This window comes from Chiloscyllium plagiosum, unplaced genomic scaffold (assembly GCF_037043375.1).
Source record: "Chiloscyllium plagiosum isolate Xiang-an unplaced genomic scaffold, Cpla_swu_hap1 HiC_scaffold_5, whole genome shotgun sequence".
NCBI lineage: Eukaryota > Metazoa > Chordata > Chondrichthyes > Orectolobiformes > Hemiscylliidae > Chiloscyllium > Chiloscyllium plagiosum.
In genome coordinates this window covers 71,633,984-71,660,855 of record NW_028270143.1, presented here as the reverse complement: position 1 = coordinate 71,660,855, position 26,872 = coordinate 71,633,984, and the positions used below count along the sequence as shown (strand labels likewise).

The 26,872-nt window shown below is 42.3% G+C and overlaps 1 protein-coding gene across 5 annotated transcripts in view; it reads right to left on the bottom strand.

Moving 5' to 3' along the window:
* The window catches only part of kat2b (K(lysine) acetyltransferase 2B), a 74,633-nt gene extending 61,436 nt beyond the window's left edge, over positions 1–13,197 (bottom strand). For 2 of the 5 annotated variants that reach the window (XM_043690215.2, XM_043690218.2), the window contains exons 1-3: positions 11,991–13,196; positions 6,239–6,365; positions 3,249–3,394 (exon numbers count right to left, since the gene is read on the bottom strand). In XM_043690215.2, the coding sequence (XP_043546150.2) occupies positions 3,249–3,394; positions 6,239–6,365; positions 11,991–12,305 (588 nt within the window). In that variant the 5' untranslated portion in view covers positions 12,306–13,196. Of the gene's footprint in view, positions 1–3,248; positions 3,395–6,238; positions 6,366–11,990 lie in introns of all 5 variants that reach the window. The other 3 variants (XM_043690216.2, XM_087987298.1, XM_043690217.2) reach the window with 3 other exon arrangements.
* Between the last annotated feature and the right edge of the window lie 13,675 nt (positions 13,198–26,872).

The window sequence follows — 26,872 nt, the reverse complement described above, 5'->3', positions numbered from 1 at the left end:
CTGCTCCAGGAATGCTGTAAGCTGGCCTTCCTCTTCCTGCTCGGGAAGGCCCAGCAAACGAATATTTTTTCGACGACCTCGATTATCGAGGTCGTCAATATGATTTTCCAAGGTCCGGACTCGCTGCTCGAGAGTCCGGACCTGATCCACGGCCGATTGAGCGGTTGTCTCCGAGGTCGCGGCCTTTAGCTCCGCCCCTCCAACTCGGCGTTGAATTTCTTCAATTTCACGGTCGTGCTTCTTCAGCGCGGCCGACAACGACTCCCAACGGTTCCTGGATTCGACGATAAAGGCATCAATCTTCGAGTCAAGCTTGGAAAGCATTTCTGCAAGGCTTGTTACTGTAGGTAAGTCCCCCGGGGCGGCTGTGGACGCCTCTGCTGCAGCTGGAGAGTGTGGGGGAGGGGTTCCTGCTTGCTGAGAGCTGCGGGCTCCCTTCCCTTTAGTCATTTTAACTTAGGATAGAGTTGCTTAAATATAATATTACACCACTAATTCAGTTACTAAACTATTATAAATGATTTATAAATGATTTGGTGAGCTTGGTAGGGGGTAGGTGACCCACTGTGCCCAAGTCTTGGGAGGAGCACTATAGACTCAGTCTTATTGGGTCGCCGCCATCTTGGATCCCCCCGCCCTGGGAGTCTTTAACATTGACTCATGGCACGTTTCACCCAACACATCAAACCTCATGTTGATTACGACATATCACGTACCCATCAACTGTTGAATTAATTCTCCTCCATGGTGGAAGACGTATTGAGGTTGGAAAGGACACAAAATGTGCTCTGAGTAGGAGATTTCAATCTCCATCATCAACAGTGATTCATTAACACCACGACTGAGACATAAAGGACATAGATAACAGATTGGGCCTTTCGTAAGCAATGGGGGAACCAAAAAGAGAAAGGACACTTCCATTGTGTGGCACCATGCTGAATGGGATAGTTTTCAAATAGTTTAAACAACTCAAAACGTGACACCCATGAGGTGCTGTGAGCCATCAGCAGCATATATATATTCAACCCATAATGTGCAAACTCATCGCTCACCATATTTCCACTCTACTATTACCACCAAGCAAGGGGACCAATAATGGATGAATAAAGTATGGAGGAGCCAGGAGTAGCAACATGCATACCTAAAAATGAGGTGCCATCCTGGTCAAACTATATGTATGATAAGCAGTGTAAGCAGCACTGCGTGGATTAAATTAAGGGATCCAATAACCAATGAATCAGAGCTAAGCTCTCCAGCCTTGCCACATTCAATGACAAATGGTGGTAGACAAGAAGAGAAAGCTTAACGAATAGCCCCATTCTCAAGGCTAAGGAGCCCAGCATGAGTGCAATGGGCAAGGCTGAAGCATATGCTGCCACTTCAGCCAGAAGTGTCAAGCTAACAGTGCATTTCAGCTTCCTCCTATGATCCCTGGCATCACAGATTCTAGTTTTCAGACAATTCAACTCACTCCACATGAAATCAAGGAACAGCTAAAGACACTGGATATCGCAAATGCTACAGGAACTGACATTATCCCAGCAATAATTCTGAAGACTTGAGCTCCAGTTACAACACTAGCATTTACCCAGTAACATGGAAAGTTGATCCGGTGTGTCCTGGATACAAAACGCAGGACAATTAATACTCCATCAGTCCACTTTCAATGATCAGCAAAGTGACAGCTGGGATCACTGACAATTCTGTCAAGGAGCTAACTATACCTGCTCACTGATCTTCCATTGTGTTCTGTCCATTGGTTTAACGAATAGCTACTGATGATTTCCATGATTTTTCATCCTGAAATTTAGCCTGACCCACAAAGTTTGTCACAACGCCAGAGTCAAAGAGGTCAGTAAATTAATAGTTATCTTTGACGTGGGTTATGGATACAAATCTGTATGTTTTATAAGGGATTGGGTACTTGAGGGATTTCTTTTCAAAGTTTTGACCAGCCTTTCATACATGGGGAGTTTTTTTTCATGATGTACAAAAGCTTTAATATTTAGTTATTTATTTATTATCATCTCCATGTTGCTCTTGAAGCCTGCAGATAATGGATACTATGTATGTTGACAGAGATGGTGAAAGGGCAAGAAGTGGATGGGAAAGGTCATTTTGGCATTAAGTTGGCATGAAAGTGATAAGTGCCATGGGTTGGATGGAGGCAAGAGCTGACATGGATGAGGTATGGGGAGTGATGGGAAAGGTTACTTCTAAGCTGCACAGCTATTCTGAGGTCCTGTGCACATGGGTCATATTGGTATAGGAACACCTTGACTTCCAAGTGCACAAGTTGCTGCGTACTCAGAGGTGTACGCACCAAAGAAATTTTGAAGGACAACTGGTGTTGGGGGGTTGGTGATATGTTGTGAGAGGTAAGATTAGAAGGCCTAACACTGAACAAAAAACTGTGATCAAATTCCAGAGAACAACATGGGCCTTTTTAGCAACCTGTCTTGGCACCCAGAAACCTTTCCAAACTGCATCTGAAGGGAAGTGGGCTCAACTCAATCCTGTACCTGCACCACAGAGCAAACATCAGGTCTGAAGGGGCATTTTCTTCAAACCTGGGTTTAGCAAGTTGAGAAGTTTCCCAACCTTCACCGCCTTTCTTTAGAGCAAACATCTGACACCAAGTACCAAGGATTTCTTTTTTAAAAGGCAAGAAAAATAATGTTCTGAAATGCTATCTGATTGCACCAGTCACAGAAAATTTTACATTTGGTGATCACAAATGAAATCAATTCAAAAGTTGGTGCAATTTTGAATGCAATTTACATCTGATTTGATGACTGCATCCGAAGTGGAAAGCCTAACCCATGCACTCTGACTTTAAGTTAGAGTTATGGGTGACAGGTCATAAATACATTTAACCATTCTGCAGATAACCATGTATTTTCTACTAATACTGTGACTAATTACAGTGTATTGCAATTGATTTCAAGTTTAATTTGTGAATATTTGGTTCCATGAAGCTAGGGCAGAGCTGGCAATAACTGAAGGAGAAATTAAATACATGTCACAAAGACCAGTACCAAATACATATTGTTGGTGGGCATGTTGCTTGCCCTCAAGCACCTCTAAGAGTTCTATTTAGTGGAGACTATTTGACAATTTGTACTGAAACATTTTTAAAATCAATAACGGTTATCTGAGTAAAGGTTTCATTAGAATGTGGTACCTTTTAAATTGTCAAATATTTAAAAAGATTAGGACTATTGGAAAATATCTACCCTTATACTTACTTTGAACAGGTAAAAATAAACTTGCTTTGTGTCTGCATCTTCTTCTTTGTGGACACAGGTAAATAAGTACTCCACATCTAGTACTATTCCAAGCAGCCTGTTCATTTCTTCTTCGGATACATTTTCCAAATTGGAAACATGATCAGCTGATAAACACAACAGAACAACATTTGTTTTTGGTTCCTCATTTCCATTTTAACAGGATTTCACTTCCCTTTGGGTAAACAAAGAAATTGCAGCATTGGGTTCAAAAATCCCACACAACACCATTAAGAAAAGTCACAAGGCCAACCCACCCAATAAGGAATATGAAGCAGCTCACAATAATTTCCTGGTCACACAACTTTGAAACATAGATTTGCAAACACATGACACACTGAAACTCTTGAGTTTCCTGCCAAATGACTCCACCAATGTAAGTCAAGTAGGCTTACAAATATAATTGGCAAGGTGCAAACAAATGCGAAGAATCAGCAATAATAGGATTTTCCCCTCAACAAAAGTGCTAAAAAAGAAACAGTTGGTGAGTGATCGAAACAGGCTAGAAAACAGTATGAATTAAGTTATGAAATCAACAGCAGGTATTTGTCATTCCATTGCCACCCGGATTTTTGTTGGTAGCAGGAGCAAAAATCTGACAGGATAGAGAACCTTTGGATTCTTTGTAACACTCAAAAGCTGGTGAAAGCAGAGGCCTTGAATATTTTTAAAAGAGTTAAATTCTTGTTAAGGAAGGGGACGCAAATTCATTGAGGTAGGTATGAGTATGGAGTAATCAGATTGGATATGACCTTATTGGATGATATAGCAGGCTTGAGGAGCAAGTACCTTACTTCTGTTGCTAATTTATCAGCTTGTACACAAACTCTAACTTGGCAGGCCTATGATAATTATCCAAATGTGGTGCTGGAAACAGATAGAAGGTTTATTACTTTTTAAAGGGAGCATATGGACAAACTTTAGGAGAATTCTGAATGTTGAATCTCTAGCATGCCGATGGAAACTGAGGGAGGATAGGACTTCAGGTGAACTTCAGATAGACGAGCATTTTGAGGGCCTATATATTTTCAAGATAAACCCCATTAGACCTTTTATTTTCCCTTCTTGTAGTTTTCTTTTTTGTTCCCAGCTAGTGTTTAAGCTTTCATCAGCCTTAATCAGGTTTAAATATTTTTTGAATTGATTTAATATTGTCACGTATTGAAATACAGTATTTTGTGTACTATCCAGACAAAATATATCTTACGTAAATATGTAAAGGTAATAAAACAGAATGCAAAATAAGGTACTGCTATCTTTACTGGCATCGGATTTGCTTTTCTGAACATTTTGAGGTGTTTAGAGGAGGAGAGGACTTGCGCAAGGAGGTCCATCAGGTAGGATGACCACAACATTTTCTTAGCCTTGTCAACAATAGTGTTTCTGAGGCAGAAGACTCCTCTTCACAATGTGATGTGTGACAGCAGACTGACTGCTTAACTGCACACCTTGAGCTACAAATGCTCATCTAAATTGTATGCTGGATAATTCTTATTTTTTTCCCACAGAGGCCTACTAATTACAATTATATGGTCCTACATTCCAGAGTAAATAGGATCCAATGTTGCCTATTTGCCCATGCCTACCAAATGCCACTGTACATTAATGTTAGTTTTAGTGGACCTAACAGGACACAAGCCTTTTCAGAAAAAGATCGGTAGAGAGTAAGAAGCCATCTGTGGCAGGACACCAGCAGGTACCACGGATTTGTGTATGTGCAGATACAATAAGTCAAATGTAACCTCTGAACTTACTGGGCACTCTTGCATATTCTGCAGTACTAACTCAAGGGTTAGTGCTGTTTAATGACAAAGAGGAAAGTTTTTGTTGCAATGGGCATAGAATCAGCTTAGTTTTAGCAGATACCTGGGCTCCATTATCGTTCATCTAGATATTCATAACTGTCCCGACAGATGCCCTCCTTATGTCCTTGCTGATCATTTCTCAATGCTAGTAATAGTAAAGGATGCTGATAGGCTAAGACGAATTTTAACACTCTTGATTTAAAATGTATGCTTGCTCCTTGTGATTCTTCACATCAAACGTGAATTGCAACTAAATTATGTCTCAGATTTTGCAAATAAAATTAGACATGAAGACATCTGTTGGCACTTGAGATCTTGCGGTCTTCAATGAGTGAGTTTTACTGATTATTTATCTGCCTTTCTTCTCCTATCCCAGATTAAGTATTCTGTTATCACAAGAATGTCATATAGCGAAGAACAAAAATAAAATACGGAGTTTCACTCAATATTAGAGGAAGCAACAATTTCAACCTAGTAACTCTCCAGTAGTTGGAGTCAGATCTCAACAAAAGAAAGTGGTTGTGATTGTTGACAGTCATTCATCTCAGCTCTGGAATATTCTGGAGTTCCTTAGGATAGCGGCTCAACCATCTTCAGCTGCTTTACTAATGACCTTCCCTCAATCATAAGGTCAAATGTGGGAAGGTTTGCTTACTTTTGAGAAACAATTAATTTACAGGGACCAGTCTCTGGGGGAAGTAGTACCTATGACTGTACTAGTGTAAAACACTTAATCTTGTTTGATCTTGGAACATAAGCAGTCTCAGAAATTGTTCATACTTGAATGGGAGACCACCTGGGAATACCAGGTACTGTTGTGATGGTGTCCCTACCTCTGGGCCAGTTTCAAGTCCTATCTCTTTCAGAGGTGTATAATAGTATCTCTGAAAGGGTTAATTGGAAAATATCTAGTAATTTGCCCACTGAATAAAAGTATGGTAAAATGTCTATGAAGATAGCTGAACAGTGAAGTAAATTTTCCCTTTGTGAGTAACATTGCGAAAACTTTCTCTTGGTATTAATGAATGAAGCAGTGTTAAGTTGAATTCTCAGACTATTTGAATTAAACAACTTTGAATTAAAATGGTAATCTGTGTTTTTCACCTTGAACCAGAAAGTGAGTGGGGGAAAGCTCTATATACTTACTGAGTGTATGGTTACAGCTCCGACACAGTTCTGTAAGACTGACAGTTGTCTGCTGGAGGCTTATTCTTGGAGGGGTTGGAGGGGGTTTTGGATTTTTCCAGCCATTGCACTTGCATGATTCTTCAGCCTAATGGGATTAGGAGCACATGACAATCACATGATAAACACAGCACATCCTTTGTAGTGAATAACTTTCACATATATCATTAATATTCGCTGATTCAAGTTCTGCAGTCCTGTCATAAATTGATGAATGGTCGTGGGCAACTGAATAATTCACTGGGAGAGACATCCAGAACACCCCAATCCTTAATGATGGGGAACTTAGGCTGCAAAAGGTAAAAGACAAGGCTAAAACATTTGCAACAATTTTCAGCCAGAAGTGTCAAGAGAATGATCTAAATTGGCCTCGTCTGGAGGTCCCCAGCATCACAGATGGCAATCTTCAACCACATTGATTCTCTACATGTGATACTAAGAAATAACTGAAGGCACCGGATACTGCTAAGGCTTTGGGAATAGACAACAGTCCAGATAGTATATTGAAACTTTGAGCTATAGAACACCCCTAGTGAATATGTCCCTCTATAGCAATAACATTGGCATCTACCTGTCAACCTGGAAACCTGCCCAGATATTACTATGCATAGAAAACAAGACAAATGCAACCCAAACAACTGTCATTCCATCAGTCTACTCTTGATCATCAGTAGAGGGACAGAAGAGATCATCAACAGTGCAGCATACACTTGGGAATTACTTGCTCACTGACACTGTTTGGGTTCCTCCTGGACAACTCAACTCCCGACCTCATTACAGGCTTGTTTTAAACATGGACAAAACAGCTGAACACCAGGGAAGTGTAAGCAACTGCCCTTGACATCAAGGCAGCATTTCACTGATGTGGTATCAAGAAGCCCTAGCAAACTTAAGAACCAATGGGAATCAGAGAAAATTCTCCAGTAGTTAGAGTTAGACCTGAACAGAAGAAAATGTGGCGTTTGTTGACGGTCAGTCATCTGAGCTCCAGAGTATTCTGGAGCTCTTCAGGGTAGTGGTCCACCTGTCTTCAGTTGCTTCAGCAATGACCTCCCCTCCATCATAAAGGTCAAACATGGGAAGGTTTGCTTATTTTTGGGAAATAATGAATTTACAGTTAGTGAATGGCAAATTCACTCAACTCAGATCTATTGAAAGCAGGTACAACAGTTCCTGTCTGGGTTGTTGTGTCTGAGGCTGTGCAACTTTATCATGCTGAAGGTGATGTTCCTCCCACTCAATGTCCTCAGTTTCCTCCTTGAAAGACTGCTTTCATTCTTCAAGCTCCTTAGCATCCAAGATATTGCCTCACTATCTGTTTTGGTTGTGCAAGGCACAACATTCAAGCATTAAGGCCAATCAAAACTGATCCAAGCAACGGAACTTCATCTTTATCTGGCCTACCACCTGCGGCACAATGGCCCTGGTTGAAAAAAAGGGTACACTGTGTCTACCTTTGGCCTCAGAGGGTGGCATAACCAAATCATCAACAATACTTGCAAAGGGTAGCCCTCATCTTTCACCAGTCTTTCTCATGAGGCACCACACTTTTAAAGTCAAGCAGAAATCCAAGAATTATCAAGGAAACAGACATCATGACAAATTCCAGGGTGCCTGCTACTACATGCTACCAATGAAACAGAAAGAATGTACATTGGCTGAATGAAATTCTTTTCTAATAATGAAGTCTGCCATATTGAGATGGTGCTCTTAAAATGGCAGGCTGCACGTGGGGAAGCCAGCTAAGTTGGCAAAGTCGACTGCCCAGGTTGCAACATTGACCTCATCATGAGGAAACAAGAAGGGTGTGTTCTTGCAAAAATAACATCATAACATCACTAACACATCTGTGGTTTCAGATTTGAGATTCCATACAAGCAGTAGCTGCTTCAAAGAAGTCTGTAGCATGACAGCCACTGGGATAGGGTGGCCACACAATCTATCAGCAGCATGTCTTGATCCAGCATAATTCTGTGATAGTGACTTTGAACATTCTTATCCAATGTTGGCACCACCCCTTGTTTATCTGGAGGAAACAGCACAGACAACTGTGAACCCTTTCAAGTTTCACAACATCCTACCTATAGGAGGGAGACCTGAATTCCAAAAATGGCCTAATTAATATCCTGTACAGCTGCAACATGACCTCCCAACTCCTGTACTCGATGCTCTGATGACCAATAAAAAGAAACGCATACCAAACATCTTCTTCACTATCATACCTCCAGTGACACCACTTGAAGGAACTATGAACCTACACTCCAAAGTTTCTTTGTGCAGCAACATTCCCGAGCACCTTACCATTAAGTGTACAAGTCCTGTCTTGATTTGCCTTTTCAAAATGCAGCACCTCACATTTATCTAAATTAAACTCCATCTGCCACTTCTTGGCCCATTGGTCCATCTGATCAAGATCCCGTTGTAATCTGAGGCAACCTTCTTCACTGTCCACTACACGTCCAATTTTGCTGTCATCTACAAACTTACTAACTTTACCTCCTATGTTCACATCAATCATTTATATAAATGAAGAAAAGCAGCGGACCTAGCACCAATCCTTGCGGCACACCACTGGTCACAAGCCTCCAGTCTGAAAAGCAATCCTCCACCATGACCCTCTGTCTTCTACCTTTGAGCCAGTTCTGTATCCAAAGGGCTAGTTCTCTCTGTATTCCATGTGCTCTAACCTTGCAAACCAGTCTACCATGAGGAACCTTGTCAAATGCCTTACTGAAGTCAATATAGATCACATCCACCTCTCTGCCCTCATTAATCCTCTTTGTTACTTCAAAAACCTCAGTCAAGTCCGTGAGACATGATTTCTCATCCACAAAGCCATGCTGACTATCCTTAATCAGTCCTTGCCTTTCCAAATACATTTATACTTATATTTATACAAATATAAATCCTGTCCCTCAGGATTCCCTCCAACAATTTGACATCCACTAATGCCAGGCTCACTGGTGTATAGCTTGCTGGTTTTTTCTTACTTCCTTTCTTAAACAGAGGCATCATATTAGCCAACCTCCAGTTTTCCAGCACCTCACCTGTTGGTAACACAAATATCTCAGCTAGGGGCCCAGAAATCACTTCTCCATTTTCCCACAGAGTTCCAGGGTACACCTGATGAGGTCCTGGGGATTATCCACCCTTATACGTTTTAAGATATCCAGCACTCCCTCCTTTGTAATTTGGATACCTTTCAAGATGTCATCATCTATTTCCCACATTCTATATTTTCCATGTCCTTCTCCATAGTAAACACTGACACAAAATACTCGTTTAGTATCACCTCCATCTCCTGCAGTTCCACACTCAGGCTGTCTTGCTGATCCTGAGGGGCCCTATTCTCTCCCTAGTTACCCATTTGTCATTAGTGAACAGTAGTCTCCCTGTACCAGCGGGCAATACATTCCAAGTCCTACTGTGGAAGCCCAAAACCATGGATAGGTGCGAACCTATTCATTTAAATGGGAAACATAACTTCTCGGCAGCCTCCTGGTCGCTGGTCTGGAACATTTCCTTTTATATGTTAAGGCCGCGGTAAACCGTGGGTAACTAAAACTGCAGTAACCGGACCTGCAGATATGGGGGTCACCCTGTATTTACAAAATCCCTTAGCATTCTCCATAATCTTATTATCTCATGTCCCTTTTTTGCCTTCCCTATTTCCCTCTTAAATATATTCCTACTGTTTTATACTTGAAGAATTCACTTGATCTCTGCTATCTATGCTTGTCATCAGCTTCCTTCTTTTTCTTGACCAAAACCTCAATTTCGCTAATAATCCAGCATTCCCTGCACCAATCAGTCTTGCCTTTCACCCTAACAGGAACATAATGTTTCTGGACTCTCGTTACCTCATTTTTGAAGGCTTCCCATTTTCCAGCTGTCCCTTTACCTGCGAACATCTGCCCCTAAAAACCTCTGAAAGTTCTTGCATAATACCATCAAGACTGGCCTCATTCAAATTTTGAATTTTAACTCTTAGATTCGGTCTATCCTTTTCCATCACTATTTTAAAACTAATAGAATTATGGTCGCTGGCCCCAAAGTGCTCCCCTACTGACACCTCAGTCACTTGCTCCACTTTATTTCCCAAGAGCAGGTGAAGATTTGCACCTTCTACAGTAGGTACATCCATAGACTGAATCAGAAAATGTTCTTGTACACACTTAACAAATTCCTCCCCATCTAAACCCTAAACAGTGGGGCAGTCCCAGTCTATGCTCAGAAAGTTAAATTCCCCTACCATAATCACCCTATTAGTGAGTTTCGAGAAGATCCATAAACACCCCATTATTCTTACAAATAACTGACATCGACTTACAAATAACTGACATCGCCTTACAAATTTGTTTCTCAGTTTCCCGCTGACTATTGAGGGGTCTACCATACAATCTCAATAAGGTGATCGTCCCTTTCTTATTTCTCAGTTCCACCCAAATAACTTCCCTGGATGTATTCCTAGGAATATCCACCCTAGATAAAGCCATAATATTATCCCTGATCAAAAACACCACTCCCCCTCCTCTCTTGCCCCCCACTTTCCATCCCTCCTGTAGCATTTGTATCCTGGATCATTAAGCTGCCAGTCCTGTCCATCCCTGAGCCGCGTTTCTGTAATCGCTATGATATCCCAATCCCATGTTCCTAACCATGTCCTGTGTTCACCCACCTTCCCTGTTAGGCCTCTTGCATTGAAATAAATGCAGTTTAATTTGTCAGTCCTACTTTGGTTGAAGAACATTGTTTGCCATACAAGCTGTAGGCACAAAATCAATGTGGGAATGTGCTATAACAGCAAAGTGCCCATCCCTGTTCTGAACATGGCTCTGGATACTTGTTCTCAGTACAACATGCCAAGGTTACCCATTCCTATCAGTTTTTAAAACCGGCCAGAATTTTTTGCCCGTCCCTAACTTTTGACTTTTAGGATCTTTGTGGAAACATGACAATTGTCCTTTCCATCCCCTGAACTAACGTCTCCAGCATTCCACAGGTGAACCTGGGACCTCACTCTCAGGACTGTTGCTCCTTTGGTACTTTTTAAAGAATATATGCAGGCAGGCTGTAACGTGCACTAGCCTCGCCTGTAATTGGACCTAGTGCTGTACGTGCAGCGACTCAGTTGGGCTTGGCTACATGCCACAATCGTTCAGATGAGCATTTAGCCTGAAGTTTGCATCACTTCAATTGGGTTCCTGAACCAAAGGAAGGATCACATTAAGTTATTTGACCAGAGTTCAATGTTTAGTTCCATTTGTCTTTTGGGGAGAAATTTGCAATGTTGCAACTATACCATTGGCAGTTCATTGGTACTAAAAGTCAAACACAACTTTAAGAAAAAACTCAATGTGTACTGTAAATATTATCAATCTAACAGCAAGACTTCGCACATCAGCATGTGAGGAAATTACAGGAATGTCACATTACAGCCATAAAACCTGTCATTGAATTTTAGAAAGTGACACAGCATGTAGCGATCCTAACATTGTTTACAACACACAAGTGCCAGATACCGAAACAAACCCGCCCCCTATTGCAAAACAAGCCGACCTGACACGAATACAGTCAAAACAAAATTAATTCTGACATGTCACTACATCGGAGAGGAGCCTGTTTGAAAGGCACTTTAGTTTGTTTGCTGGGGATTCCCGGCCCCGCGTTCCCCCCACCCCCCCAGCTCAGATCAGCAGGTTGCCCTCAGTACCTTGCAGGCGGAATAAACGCCGAGTTTTTCCAGTTTCTTTGTCCGGGGGTAGTTGCGGAGCTGCGCTTTCCTCAGCGCAATCCTCTCCCGCTGCTGCTGCTGTTGTTGCTGCTGACTCCCCGCGGCGGCGGCAGCGGCGGCGGCGGCGGATCGGCCGCTCTCTGCAACCGCGGCGCAGCTGACAACCGGCAAAGCCAGCGACACCGGCACAGGAGGCACCGAGTCCGAGGAGGCGACACACACCGCCGGCGATCCCTGCTGCAACCCGCCGAGCCCTCCCCCTCCACCTCCGCCACCGCCGCCGCTCTCCGCCATGGCTCCCAGCAGCTCTGTACGTGCACAGCACTGTTGTGCTGTTTTTTAAGGAAGTGATCCGGGCTGGAATGGTGACCACAGCGGTGGTGATGGTGGTGGCAGCTCACTCATTGCCCTGCCTCCCTGTACACTCTGTAGTCCAGAGCGTTGAGCAGCACCCCGCCAGGGGCGGTGCAGAGCACAAACTGACACAGTTGTTGGCTGATTGTTTTTTGTTCAATTCACTTCAAATGAGAAAAAAAGCAACATGTCGAAAGAAAATTTATGGCTGCATACTGGAAACACCAATGCGATGACAATCAAAGGATGAGTTAACAAGCAATGCAATTAAACATTTCTTCACACACACACCTCCAAGCGATCAACCTGCGTAAAACTGGTAAAATTGCCAGGAGTGAATATAACTTTACTGGAAAGGGTTTTATTTTGTTTTGCTTGTATTAGTTCAGTATAAGGCGCTTTCTTAAGGCTGTTTATACCAAACACGTTAAACTACTGCGTTCAATTGGCATCGTTCAGTACTGCATCAGGATTAAACGAACAATAACACAAAAGCAAAGGACGGTGTAAGCTGCAGATTTGACTTCTAGAAAACAGGAAGTGCTGGGAAAACTCAGGAGGTTTTGCAGCGTTGTGGGTAGAGAAACAGAGTTAACGGTTAGACATGTAAAATTTTTCCAGCAAAAAAAAATCAAACTGGAAGTTTTGTGAGACTACGGAACAACTGGACATAATGCAAAATGGAATTCAAAATGTACCCCAGCAGTTCAACTGAATGCCTGGATCATTTTTAATCCTTAATTTCTATAATATCAGGACGGTACCAACTGCCTGGTTTGTTTTTCACTATCACTAAATGTTATTTAGTTTCCGATTTCCAATGGAATTGTTTCCGAATGTATGTTTTCTCTAGTCAAATAATATGGAGCAGCAATATATAAATATATATTTTTTAAAAATTGAAAATGACATTGATAAAGCTACATTTTGTGCCCTGTCCGAGTTATCTCAATAAGTAGCTTTTATTGCTGAGTAATGTGCTCAGCAATGAAAATCAACTATGAAGGCACATGTAAATTAAACCAGACGGGAGTTCTACTTTAGTGGCTGGATTATTAGTGGGATGGAGATAGATTAGGAGGCAAGAATATCAGCAATTTCTCATATTAATCTCACAAAGAGGGATCTACAACCATGACTACATGCCATCATATCTAGCACCTGCACCTCCACAATGATGACCCAGTAACTGTAGTCGCACTTATTTCTAAACGTTTTTAAGCTTACAGAGGATGCCTTCATTTTGAGGCATTCTGATGGTCCTCACATGCATTGGAAAGCCATCTCTAGCAGTAGTGGCCAGATAATGGTACAGGTGAGCAGGCCTCATATATTCTTCAGTTCAAGACTCCCATGTCGTCCCTATGTCAATACCTAACATCTATTTTATTCAATTGAGTGAACCGGTTGGAGCTCTGCAGCAATCAGCAGTTTTCAGAATTTTCCGTCACTAGTTCACCATAGTATGAATTTAATTCACAATTCACCATAGTGCACATGTATAAGTCAGGCAAAAGTGAGGACTGCAGATGCTGGAACCCAGAGTTTAGATCAGAATGGTGCTGGAAAAGCACAGCAGGTCAGGCAGCATCAGAGGAGCAGGAAAATTGACGTTTCGGGCAAAAGCCCTTCATCAGGAATAGAGGCAGGGAGTCTCCAGGGTGGAGAGATAAATGGGTGGGGGGGGGGGGTGGGGAGCTGGGGCTGGGGATAAGGTAGCAAAGAGTATAATAGGTGAATGTGGGTGGGCAGTGCCATAACCAAGGCATACCCTTGGCTCATAATAATCTTTCTGTATCACTCTATTTTGTCACAATTGTTTCATTTGACAATAATCTTTTACTTTTCAGCCATCTAGCATTGATATTCTCTCCCCTTACTCTTTTCTCCTGTGATATTTTCCCTCTATAATACCTCGTACAAGTCTGTTTCTTCCTAAAATATGTTTTACCCTGCCTTTTCCTAATTACATTCTATAACTTCTTTGTTGATTCATTCTACAGACAAACTTAGCATTTGCTTTTTCTATGCAATGGATCATTTCCTTTCTTCTCTAAACCACAACTTTAAAGCTATTTGTCAAGTAGCGTCTCCTCCTTCCATAAAGTCTATGTTTTGCATTGATAAAAGCAACATTCCAAATAAAACTCTCAAAAAATTTTTTTGAGTAATATGTTGTTTTCCAGTTACCAATTGTCTCTCCTAATAAAATATAGCCTTTTCCAGTGATACCCTTGTTCTGATTTCTTTGTTGCATTTGCCATCTGCAGATATCATGTTCCTAAATACTTGAATCCTTTCAGTTATTCTACGAATACTGTACATAAAAAATTCTTGGTTATTTTGAAATATGTACTTCTTTTGTTTGCCAATGTTCATTTTCATTCCAATGTTACTGTCTCCTGTTAGCAGTCTCTAAGTTCTTGTAATGGTTCTTCTTCTCTTGCTGCAAGTGTTTTGTCATCTCTAAGCGTAACAAATGTTATCATTCACACCACACACCCCAATCATAACACCAGATCTTGTGTCTTCAATGATTTTTTGATCATTGAATAGAACATAGAACAGTGCAACACAGGAAGACGCCCTTTGGCCCATGACATTGTGCAAACGTGATGCCAAATTAAACTAATCTGTTCTGCCTGCCCATGGTCCATATCCCTCATTCCTTGCTTATCATGTGCTTATCTAAAAGCTCCTTAAATGTCCCTATCATATCTGCCTTCACAACTACCCAGCAGAGCATTCCAGACTACTACCACTCTCTGTTTAAAGAAATTGCCCCTCAAATCTCCTTTAAACTTTTTCCCTCTTACCTTAAATGCATGCTCTTTAGCATTAGACATTTCAATTCTGGGAAAAAGATTCTGACTGTCAACCTTATATATGCTTCTCCTAATTTAATAAACTTTATAACTTCCAAGAATTTGCATTGACATTGAACAGGACTATCGCTATGTCTATAGTCAGTTTACTTCTGTGATAATCTCATTTAAGAATCATTTGGATTCCTGGAACGTGGGATGATTACTAGAAGAAATAACCATGTTTTATATCATCTGCATTTTCAGTTACTGTATACCACTTTACTCCAATTTATCCAGTTCTGCTTCAACTTTCTTCCATATAGAAAATGATTTGTTGTGAAGAAATTGAGCAACAATAAAGTGAATTTACAAATACTGGAAAAATAATACTGTGAAAGTAATTTGCATAAATGAGAAAGTTGCAAGATTTTGTTTTGAATGTTTGGCAATGCAAAACAGAAACTATGGCCCTGCAATTCCTGAACTCAAAGGCACAAAAAATTCAGTGTTCACTGGGAAAGAAGATGGGAGATTACAGATTGACAGGAACTTGTAACCTACAAGGATTCAATCCATTTAATTCAATTTTTAAAATTCCAGATGTGGGGCCATAGTTGGATACTTTTCCCATTTCTGATATAGCAGTAAGGCAGAATTCCTGCATGTCACTAAGCTACAACACTGGCATCTACTCATCAATATGAAAAATTTCTCAGGTATATTCTGTACACAAAAAGTTGCACAAATCCAACCTGGCCAATTACCACCCCATCAGTCTACTCTCACCATCAGGAAAGTGATTGAAAGTGTCATTAACAATGCTATCAAGCAGCACATGCTCAGCAATAACCTGCACAGTGGTGCCCGGTTTGGGTTCTGCCAGGGCCACTCAGCTCCTGACTTCATTGGTTTGAAAATGAAAAAAAAGAGTTGAATTTTCGAGGTGAGGTGTGAGTGACAACCCAAGACATCAAAGTGCCCTCGCAAAACCAAAATCAATGGGAATTGGGGGAAAAGTCTATGCTGACTGGAGTTACACCTGGCCACACAGGAAGAAGCGAAAACAGACATTGCTGGAAAAGGATGCTGCCTGACCTGCTGCGCTTTTCCAGCAACACATTTTCAGCTCTGATCTCCAGCATCTGCAGACCTCACTTTCTCCCCATTGCTGGAAAAGGTCAGCAGATCTGGTAGCATCTGTGGAGAGAAAGCAGAGTTAATGTTTCAGGTTCAATAACCTTTCTTCAGAACTGATCTTTCATGTCATGCCCAAAATTCAATAAGGTGGGGACACAGAGGATAAAACAGAGACCTTTGCTGAGTACAAAACATTCAGCATTGGACAGCGGAAGGTCAGGAGGAATAATAAATACATGATTGGAGGTGGGGTTCGGACAGAGGATGGAGTTAGAGGGAAGGAAGATTCCGGAGGGCTGTGGTTATCTCTGAGTTGTATCTTGTGTTCACAGGAAGAAGGTTGTGGTTATTGGAGGTCAGTCATCTCAACTCCAAGACATCTCTGCAGGAGTTCCTCAGGGTAGTATCCTAAGCCCAACCATCTTCAGCTGCTTCATTAATGACCTACCCTCCATTATCAGATCAGAGGTGGGGATGTTTGCTGATGATTGCACATTTTTCAGCATCATTTGTGACTCCGCAGATATTGAGGCAGTCCTTGTCCAAATGTAACAGGCGTGGGCTTAAAAGTGGCAAGTAATATTTGTGCCACACAAATGCCAGGCAATGACTATCTCCAGTAAGAGAAAATTCATCCACCACCCCTTGTCATTCAATAATGTTACTATCACTGAATCCCTCACTATCCAAATCCTGGGAGATACCGTTGACCAGAATTTCAACTGGACTCGCCATATACTATAGTGGCTACAAGAGCAGTCCAGAGCCAAGCGAATAGCTCATCTCCTGATTTGACAAAGCCTGTCCACCATCTACAAGGCACAAATCAGGAGTGTGATGAAATACTCCCACTTGCTCAAATGAGTCTAACTCCAAGAAGCAGCCCATTTGATTGATATCATATCCACAAAAATCCATCCCCTCCACCACCAACATCAGCGTTACTATCTCCAAGATGAACTGCAAAAATTCACCAAAGATCCAAAAGCAGCAACTTCCAAGTACACAACCACTTCCATTTAGAAGGACAACGACAGCAGATATGTGAGAACACCACCACCATCTGCAAATTCCCCTCCAAGCCACTCACCATCTGACTTGGAAATATTTCACCATTCCTTCAGTGTCACTGGGTCAAAATCCTGGAACTCCATTCCTAACAACATTGTGGGTTTACCATAGCACATGGACTGCAGCAATTCAAGAAGGCAGCTTAACAGTACCTTCTCAAAGGCAACTAGGGACAGGCAATAAATGCTGGCCCAGCTAGCGATGCCCATACCCCACAAATGAATGAAAAACTTCTCCATACATAGCCTGAACGAAGAGCTAAACCAGGTCATACTGAAGCCCTGAGAAAGAGACAATCAGACCTCAAGACCGAAGGGTCTGTTTCCATGCTGTACATCTCCATGACTCTACGGTAGGTGGCTCCTTTTCAAAGTGGCATTTTAAACTGCTTTCTCTTTAGTTCTTGAATGATTCTCAGGAATTGGCCTAGGCAAGCAGCTTTCAGTTGCTCATGTTAGTAAAGGATTCAGGTTGCCATTTTAAGTGCAGACATCTATCCTATTCTCTGGCACAGATTAGGATAAGAATGTGTTCCGTGGAAGTTATCTACAGAAATTCCAGGCCCTACCTAATACTGCATTTGTATTTCCTTCTCCAAAATTAGATGATAACGACAAGAGAATACAGTCTGAGATGGTCTTGTTTCACATATGTAGTGCCCTTTATCGACAGTGGCAGATTTGTCTGGATTTGTGGTGTTCCAGAGCTTTGGTTTGTTCACACTCCTACTACAGTTACACAGAACTGTGAGGCGGGGGGGAAGACAAGACAGACAGAGAGAGAAAGAATGAAAGAGAGAGAGAGAGAGAGAGAGAGAGAGAGAGAGAGAGAGACAGAGACAGAGAGAAAAGAAACTTCATAAACTGACTGGGGAAGAGAAAAGAAACTGTGACCTGCACAGCTCAAGAGAAGATGGTGGGAGGAATGTTTTAGAAGGGGCAGGAAGCTTGTACCAATGTTTTAAGAACGCTGCAAGAAAATAGAGATGAACAAGACACAATTAAGTTAAATATAGTGCATCCTTCTTCATAACAGCAGAGTTATAGACATTATCAAGGCTATTCAGCATTCATTAATTACACAATTCAGAAACACCAGCTTTTGCCCTCAATGACAATTTAAAAGTCATGTAAGTTTCAAAATCACAAAAATGTCAAGTTATTTTTGTAAAATATAAATTAACAATATTTGTAAATGAACTGTGAACTATGTGCTTCACCATATCATTAAGCATAAATATTTTGGAGACTGACTAAAATATAACATCATTGAAGCTAAAATTTAATTTTGCGTGATGTGCTAGGATTGGTATACTGCAGTAATTCGATGCAATGTATTCATTTTATATCTATAGCAATGGTTATTATCAAGACACTTCAATATGCATCCTGACATTATGCATGGAATATATACATATCTCCCTGACCTAACGTTGTTAAGAGTACAAAAATGTCATTTTTCAATAACTCAATTTGAAGAACAATCAATTCCGCCAGTTTGCTTCCCACAAACCTCAAACACCTCTCCTTCACTCCTCCCTCCCCCCACCCTCCTCACACACACACACACACACGGAAAGGATCACCCACAATGCCCTCAAGCAGCATTTAGCAATAACCTACTCACTAATGTTCACAATGTGGAGGTACTGATATTGGACTGGATGGACAAAGTCAGAAGTCACACAACACCAGGTTATAGTCCAACAGGTTTATTTGGAATCACAAGTTTTAGGAGCATAGCCCCTCGTTAGGTGGTGAGTGAAAAGAGCACACATACACAGAATTAAGAGGCAGAGAGATCAAAGGCAGAGAGATCAAAAGATCATACAACTGCTGCGATTGTAGTGTTGAATAATAAGTTTCTGCAGGTGACCAAGAGTGTTAGCCACAAGGAGCAGTATTGGGTCCACTGCTTTTCATCATTTATATAAATGATTTGGATGTGAACATAGGAGGTATAGTTAATAAGTTTGCAGATGACACCAAATTGGAGGTGTAATGGACAGCGAAGAAGGGACTTTCACCAGATGGGCTGAGGAGTGGCAGATGGGAGTTTAATTTAGATAAACGTGAGGTGCTGCATTTTGGAAAGGACATATTCATTAATGGTAAGGTCCTGGGGAGTGTTGCTGAATAAAGAGACCTTGGAGTGCAGGTTCACAGTTCCTTCAAAGTGGAGTCATAGGTAGATAGGATAGTGAAGAAGGCATTTGATATGTTTGTCTTTATTGGTCAGTGCACTGAGTATAGGCGGTGGGAGGTCATGTTGCAGCTGTACGAGTCATTGATTAGGCCACTTTTGGAATACCACATGCAATTCTCATCTTCCTGCTGTAGGAAAGATGTTGTGAAACTTGAAAGGGTTCAGAAAAGATTTACAAGGATGTTGTCAGGGTTGGAGGGTTTGAACTATAGGGTAAGGCTGAATAGACCAGGGTTATTTTTCCTGGAGCGCAGAGGCTGAGGGGTAATATTTTAGAGGTTTAAAAAATCATGAGGGACATGGAGAGGTGAACAGCCAAGGTCTTTTCCCCAGGGTGGGGGAATCCAAAACTACAGGGCATCAGTTTAAGGCGAGAGGGAAATATTTAAAACAGACCTAAGGGGAACTAAGATGGTGCATGTATGGAATGAGCTGCCAGAGACAGCGGTGGAAGGTGGTACAATTACAACATTTAAAATGCATCTGGATGGGTATTTGTATGGGAAGGGTTTAGCAGGATATAGGCCAAATGCTGGCAAACAGGACTTGATTAACAACACCTGATGAAGGAGCAGCGCTCCAAAAGCTAGTGCTTCCAAATAAACCTGTTGGACTATAACCTGGTGTTGTGTGATTTTTAACTTGGTACACCCCAGTCCAACATCGGCATCTCCAAATCTTGATTAATTTAGGATATCTGGTCGGCTTGGATGAGTTGGACCTAAGGGGCTATTTCCATGCTGTACAGCTCTATGACTATGACTAATTGAGAATGGACAATAACTGCTAACCAGTCAGCAAAGCACACATACCATGAACTAATAAAGAAAATCAGGCAGGTAGTTTTTATTTAAATCACAAATTGGGAATGTCCCATTAGAATCGCAAAGTGTAATCACTACCTTGAGATTTCATTGTCTATCATCCTTAGGCTCCAGTGCAAAATTTCTGATCATAGTAAATTCCGTTTTTAATTTAATAAAAGCAAATTACTGCGGATGCTGGAATCTGAAACCAAAAGAGAAAATGCTAGAAAATCTCAGCAGGTCTGGCAGCATCTGAGAAGTGATTGCTGGGCCTCTTGCTGAGATATTTGTATCATCGATAGTCACAGGTGAGGTGCCCGAAGACGCGAGGTTGGCAAACGTGATGCCACTGTTTAAGAAGGGCAATAAAGACAAGCCAGGGAACTATAGACCAGTGAGCCTGACCTCAATGATGGGCAAGTTGTTGGAGGGAATCCTGAAGGACAGGATGTACATGTATTTGGAAAGGCAAGGACTGATTAGGGATAGTCAACATGGCTTTGTGCGTGGGAAATCATGTCTCACAAACTTGACTGAGTTTTTTGGAGAAGTTACAAAGAAGATTGATGAGGGCAGAGTGGTAGATGTGATCTATATGGACTTCAGTAAGGCGTTCAACAAGGTTCCCCATGGGAGACTGATTAGCAAGGTTAGATCTCATGGAATACAGGGAGAACGAGCCATTTGGATACAGAACTGGCTCAAAGGTAGAAGACAGAGGGTGGTGGTGGAGGGTTGTTTTTCAGACTGCAGGCCTGTGACCAGTGGAGTGCCACAAGGATCGGTGCTGGGCCCTCTACTTTTTGTCATTTACATAAATGATTTGGATGCGAACATAAGAGGTACAGTTAGTAAGTTTGCAGATGACACCAAAATTGGAGGTGTAGTGGACAGCGAAGAGGGTTACCTCAGATTACAACAGCATCTGGACCAGATGGGCCAATGGGCTGAGAACTGGCAGATGGATTTTAATTCAGATAAATGAGAGGTGCCGCATTTTGGGAAAGCAAATCTTAGCAGGACTTATACACTTAAAGGTAAGGTCCTAGGGACTGTTGCTGAACAAAGAGACCTTGGAGTGCAGGTTCATAGCTCCTTGAAAGTGGAGTCACAGGTAGATAGGATAGTGAAGAAGGCATTTGGTATGCTTTCCTTTATTGGTCAGAGTATTGAGTACAAGAGTTGAGAGGTCATGTTGCAGCCTTTCAGGACATTGGTTAGGCCACTGTTGGAATATTGTGTGCAATTCTGGTCTCCTTCCTGTTGGAAAGATATTGTGAAACTTGAAAGGGTTCAGAAAAGATTTACAAGATGTTGCCAGGGTTGGAGGATTTGAGCTATAGGGAGAGGCTAAACAGGCTGGGGCTGTTTTCCCTGGAGTGTTGGAGGCTGAGGGGTGACCTTATAGAGGTTTACAAAATTATGAGGGGCATGGATAGGATAAATAGGCAAAGTCTTTTCCCTGGGGTCGGGGACTCCAGAACTAGAGGGCATAGGTTTAGGGTGAGAGGGGAAAGATATAAAAGAGACCTTAGGGACAACATTTTCACACAGATGGTGGTACGTGTATGGAATAAGCTGCCAGAGGATGTGGTGGAGGCTGGTACAATTGCAACATTTAAGAGGCATTTGGATGGGTATATGAATAGGAAGGTTTGGAGGGATATGGGCTGGGTGCTGTAAATATATGACTTACTTATAAATATATGGCTGGCTGCGAGTGTAAATGTATTCGGCATTTGGATGTCTGTGGTGATGCTGTTTAACGCGCGCAGAAGGGGGTCACGTGACGTTCCGTTTCGCGCTCTGGAAGAGTGCAAGGCGGTCACGTGACGTTCCGTTTCACGTGGTGGAGGCGTGCAGGGGGTCACGTGGTTCTCCGTTTCGCGGGCAAAACAGAGTCACGTGGTACTCCATTTCGCGGGCAAAACAAGGTCACGTGTGGTCGGACATTCGGGAATGCGAGGAGGCGGAGAATGGAGTCAGATCAACAGCCAATCAGAAGATAATTCCACCTCAGTGATTGTATGACGTTTTTTATTATATAAAAAGACTGGGTCAGGGACAGAACGGGGTCTTACTTTTTGAACTGGCACACTTTGTAATTTGTCAGGGACAAAAAGGTTTAGACCCAGAGCTCTGAATGCTTTATCCACTTACTGTTTAAAATAAATTAAGAGTGTGAGACCGAATATCTTCTCCTATTGCTTCATTTAAAGAACACGCAGGACTTGCCTCACACATAGAAGAAAGTAAGTTGGTAGATTGAGCCAAAGTCCGACAAATTGGTGACCCCGACGTGATGAAGACGGAGAAGTGACGGAAAAGAGAGAAAAATAGAAACAATGGACAACTGACGTCTGATGACAACAAGCGGCGCCGCATAAAAAAAAGGTGAGCAGACGCCTGTTTATATCGAAGTTCTGCAATTGGAAATACTAAATTGATTGTTGTCATTATACTGCAAGTGTCCTAGTAATAGTAAGTGGATAAAGTATTGATATAGTACGTACAGGTTTAAAGTCCCTTGGGGTTAGAGTCCCCATAAAAGCAACAAAGTTTAGTACGTACAGGTTTAACGTCCCTTGGGGTTAGAGTCCCCATAAAAGCAACAAGGTACGTACGGGTTTAAAGTCCCTTGGGGTTAGAGTCCCCATAAAAGCAACAAGGTACGTACAGGTTTAAAGTCCCGTGGGGTTAGAGTCCCCATAAAAGCAACAAGGTACATAAATGTGAGGAGGTTTAAAGTCCATTGAGCAGGATCTCATAAAAGCAACGCTCACAATTGTGGTGTATGATTGTGTTGTATGTTTTAAAACTTATATTGGGGAATGTACGGAGGGTGGCAGAAAAGCCAGTAGTGTCTTGAAGACAGGGACGATGGTGTCTCAGCGAGAGAGAGTTGGCAGTGGAAACCTATCGGTGATAACAACGACACTGCTGATAAATCTCGCTGAAAGGGTCAGTTGCTCGGGTGTACTCCATACAAACTGACTGGCCACCGGACTTGTCTCTGATTGGGTTAGTTGCTCGGTTATATTATATCCAAACCAACTGAGTGCTAGACGGGAGGATTAAAACAAAATATGTAAAATGGAAGGGAGATTTGATAAAGAGTGTGAGGAATACGGGGGATGTTCTTTCGACTTAATGTTGCCCGTAAAACAGCAGTGGGCTAAAGCTAGAATTCAGTTAGTGGGGTTGCGAAGTATGTGGATGACATTCTTTTGGCAGCACCCGATCATGTTTCTTGTTTGGAAGCCACAAAGTCGTTGCTGTTTCACCTGCATAGTGTCGGTTTTAAAGTTTCACGGGCTAAATTGCAATGCTGCAGACAAACGGTGTCTTTTCTGGTAGAGTTATTTCTGCTAAGGGAACAGGTGTGTCTCCGTCTCATAGATCCTCCATTCTGCATCATACCAAACCAGTCACTGTAAAAGACATGCTCTCATTTCTTGGGTTGGCAGGGTATAGTAGACAATTCGTTGCATTATATGGGGAGCTCACTTTCCCTCTAAGGGCCATGGTAAATGAGCAAGGCATGAGAAATTTGTCGGCCCATTTGCAATGGACCACGGAGGCAGACGAAAGTTTCATATCTCTTAAACAGGCCCTATCGCGGGCTGCTGATTTAGCCGTCCCTGATTACAAAGAGCCATTTTTCCTCGATATTTCTGAAAAATTACACACAGTAAATGGTGTTCTTTTTCAGAAAAAAGGGGGAGGCAGGCAGGTGCTGATGTATGTAAGTGTTACCCTTGACCCAATAGAGGACAGATACCTGCCATGTACAAGACATGCAGTAGGGGTAGCAAAAATTCTTCAAAAGGTAGCACATATAGTCATGGGTCATTCACTAACAGTACTGACGACACATAGTATAGTGGCCTATGTGAACTCAACAGCCTTTACAATGACATCACTGCGGCAAACCAGGTTAGAGAAAATCTTGATTGCACCACATATAACTTTTACACATGAAGGAATTAACATGGCTGATAACATGGGAGAAGGAGAGCCACACATGTGTGAGGAAAGGGTACAGAGAGATACCAAAGTTAGGGCAGATTTACAGGCAATTCCATTAGAAGACCCAGAAGAAGTGCTGTTCACAGTTGGTTGCTGTTACAGACATCCAACTGAAGGACTTAAAGCAGCCTATGCAGTGGTGCAACAGACAAGTGAGGGATTTGAGGAAGTGTTGACAGGAAAAGTGACAGGCAAAGAATCAGCCCAGTTGGCTGAACTACAGGCAATGATAGCTGTGTTAGAATGGTCAGAGGGAAAAAGAGTAAATATCTACACCGACTCTGCATATGTGGCAGGGGCTATACAGGTAGAACTTAGTCAATGGATCAGGACAGGATTCTTAACAGCAGCAAAAACCCCAATTAAACATGAAAAAGATATGAAAAGATTAGCGGAGGCACTAATGAAACCTGCAGAAGTGGCGGTGATCAAGTGTAGAGGACATGATAAACCAGATACAGTAGTAGCGAAGGGCAATCAGGAAGCCGACTCAGCAGCAAAGAAAGCAGCAGGGTATACAGCACAGTATATAATGATGCAAACAGAGAGAACAGTGTATGACCTGCTGCCTACCTGCGATGCAAATGTGTTAATCAAAGAGCAGTAGAAAGCCTCTCCTCATGAAATGACAGTTTGGAGAGAGAGAGGGGCCACAGAGTCAGAAGGGATTGGGAGGTCACCGGACGGTAGACCAGTCCTACCCCCAGGTTTGATAGCTTCCATGCTCCAGGAAGCTCATGGGTTGACACATTGTGGAAAAACACAGATGCAGAGGTATCTGACACATTGGTGGCATCCGTTCTTGCCAGCAATGATTGAAAATTATATCAGGGAATGTAAAACGTGTACAGAATACAATGTGAGACCAACAGTGAAACCACATGAGGGAAAATTCCCTCTTCCAAGAATGCCAGGTCAGGAAATAGTGATCGACTACACTGACATGATAGAGAGAGTAAACAGATACCGGTACCTTTTGGTAGCAGTGGATGCATACACTGGTTGGCCAGAAGCGATACCGGCAAAAAAGGAAGACGCAAAAACAGTGATCAAATTTTTGATAAACCAATACATTCCAATGCATGGGTTTCTAAAGAGAGTCAGGTCAGATAATGGCACACATTTCAAGAACAAAGACCTGCAAGAAGTTGAAGTAGCTTTAGGACTGAAACATGTGTTTGGGACAGTGTACCATCCTCAGTCACAGGGAAAATTGGAAAGAATGAATCAGTCCATAAAAGGAAAAATAGGAAAAGTGTGTGCACAAAGTTAAGCTGGGTGGATGCCCTACCCTTAGCTTTACTTTCCATTAGAAGTTCAGTAAACTCCATCATAGGGTTTACCCCGTACGAGCTAACAACAGGGCAGATGTTAGAGGGAGGAGGAGCCTCTATAAGATACAAACCTTATTATGACCAACTAACAGCTTTGGTGTCAGCTTTCTCCAAACAGGTTGGATTGGGAAAGGGGGACCGACAGAGCCAGGTGTCACCTACCACGGACTGGGTCCTGCTGAAGGTAATCATATGGAAGTGGTCGGAGCCAAGGTGGACAGGACCTAACAGGGTGGTGGAGGGGATATCCCATGCGGTCAGACTGCAGGGGGTAATCATCACACAATTGAAGGGAAGGCTCCCCCGCCCTACTAGATGGAGACGGAAACCATGGCTCTGGCAAGAAGGGAAAACTATGTATCGGAGAGCGAATGTGATGTATATAACTGGTTTGTTGGTCTCATTTTCATGAGACCAAAAGGGGGACTTGTAAATATATGACTTACTTATAAATATATGGCTGGCTGCGAGTGTAAATGTATTCGGCATTCGGAAGTCTGTGGTGATGCTGTTTAACGCACGCAGAAAGGGGTCACGTGATGTTCCGTTTTGCGCTCTGGAAGAGTGCAAGGCGGTCACGTGACGTTCCGTTTCACATGGTGGAGGCGTGCAGGGGGTCACGTGGTTCTCCGTTTCGCGGGCAAAACAAGGTCACGTAGGGTCGGACATTCGGGAATGCGAGGAGGCGGAGAATGGAGTCAGATCAACAGCCAATCAGAAGATAATTCCACCTCAGTGATTGTATGACGTTTTTTATTATATAAAAAGACTGGGTCAGGGACAGAACTGGGTCTTACTTTTTGAACTGGCACACTTTGTAGTTTGTCAGGGACAAAAAGGTTTAGACCCAGAGCTCTGAATGCTTTATCCACTTACTGTTTAAAATAAATTAAGAGTGTGAGACCGAATATCTTCTCCTATTGCTTCATTTAAAGAACACGCAGGACTTGCCTCACACATAGAAGAAAGTAAGTTGGTAGATTGAGCCAAAGTCCGACAGTGCTGGCAGGTGGGACTAGATTAGGTTGGGATATCTGGTCGGCATGGACCGGTTGGACAGAAGGGTCTGTTTCCATGCTGTACATCTCTATGACTCTCTGAGAGAAAAGAGCTGACGT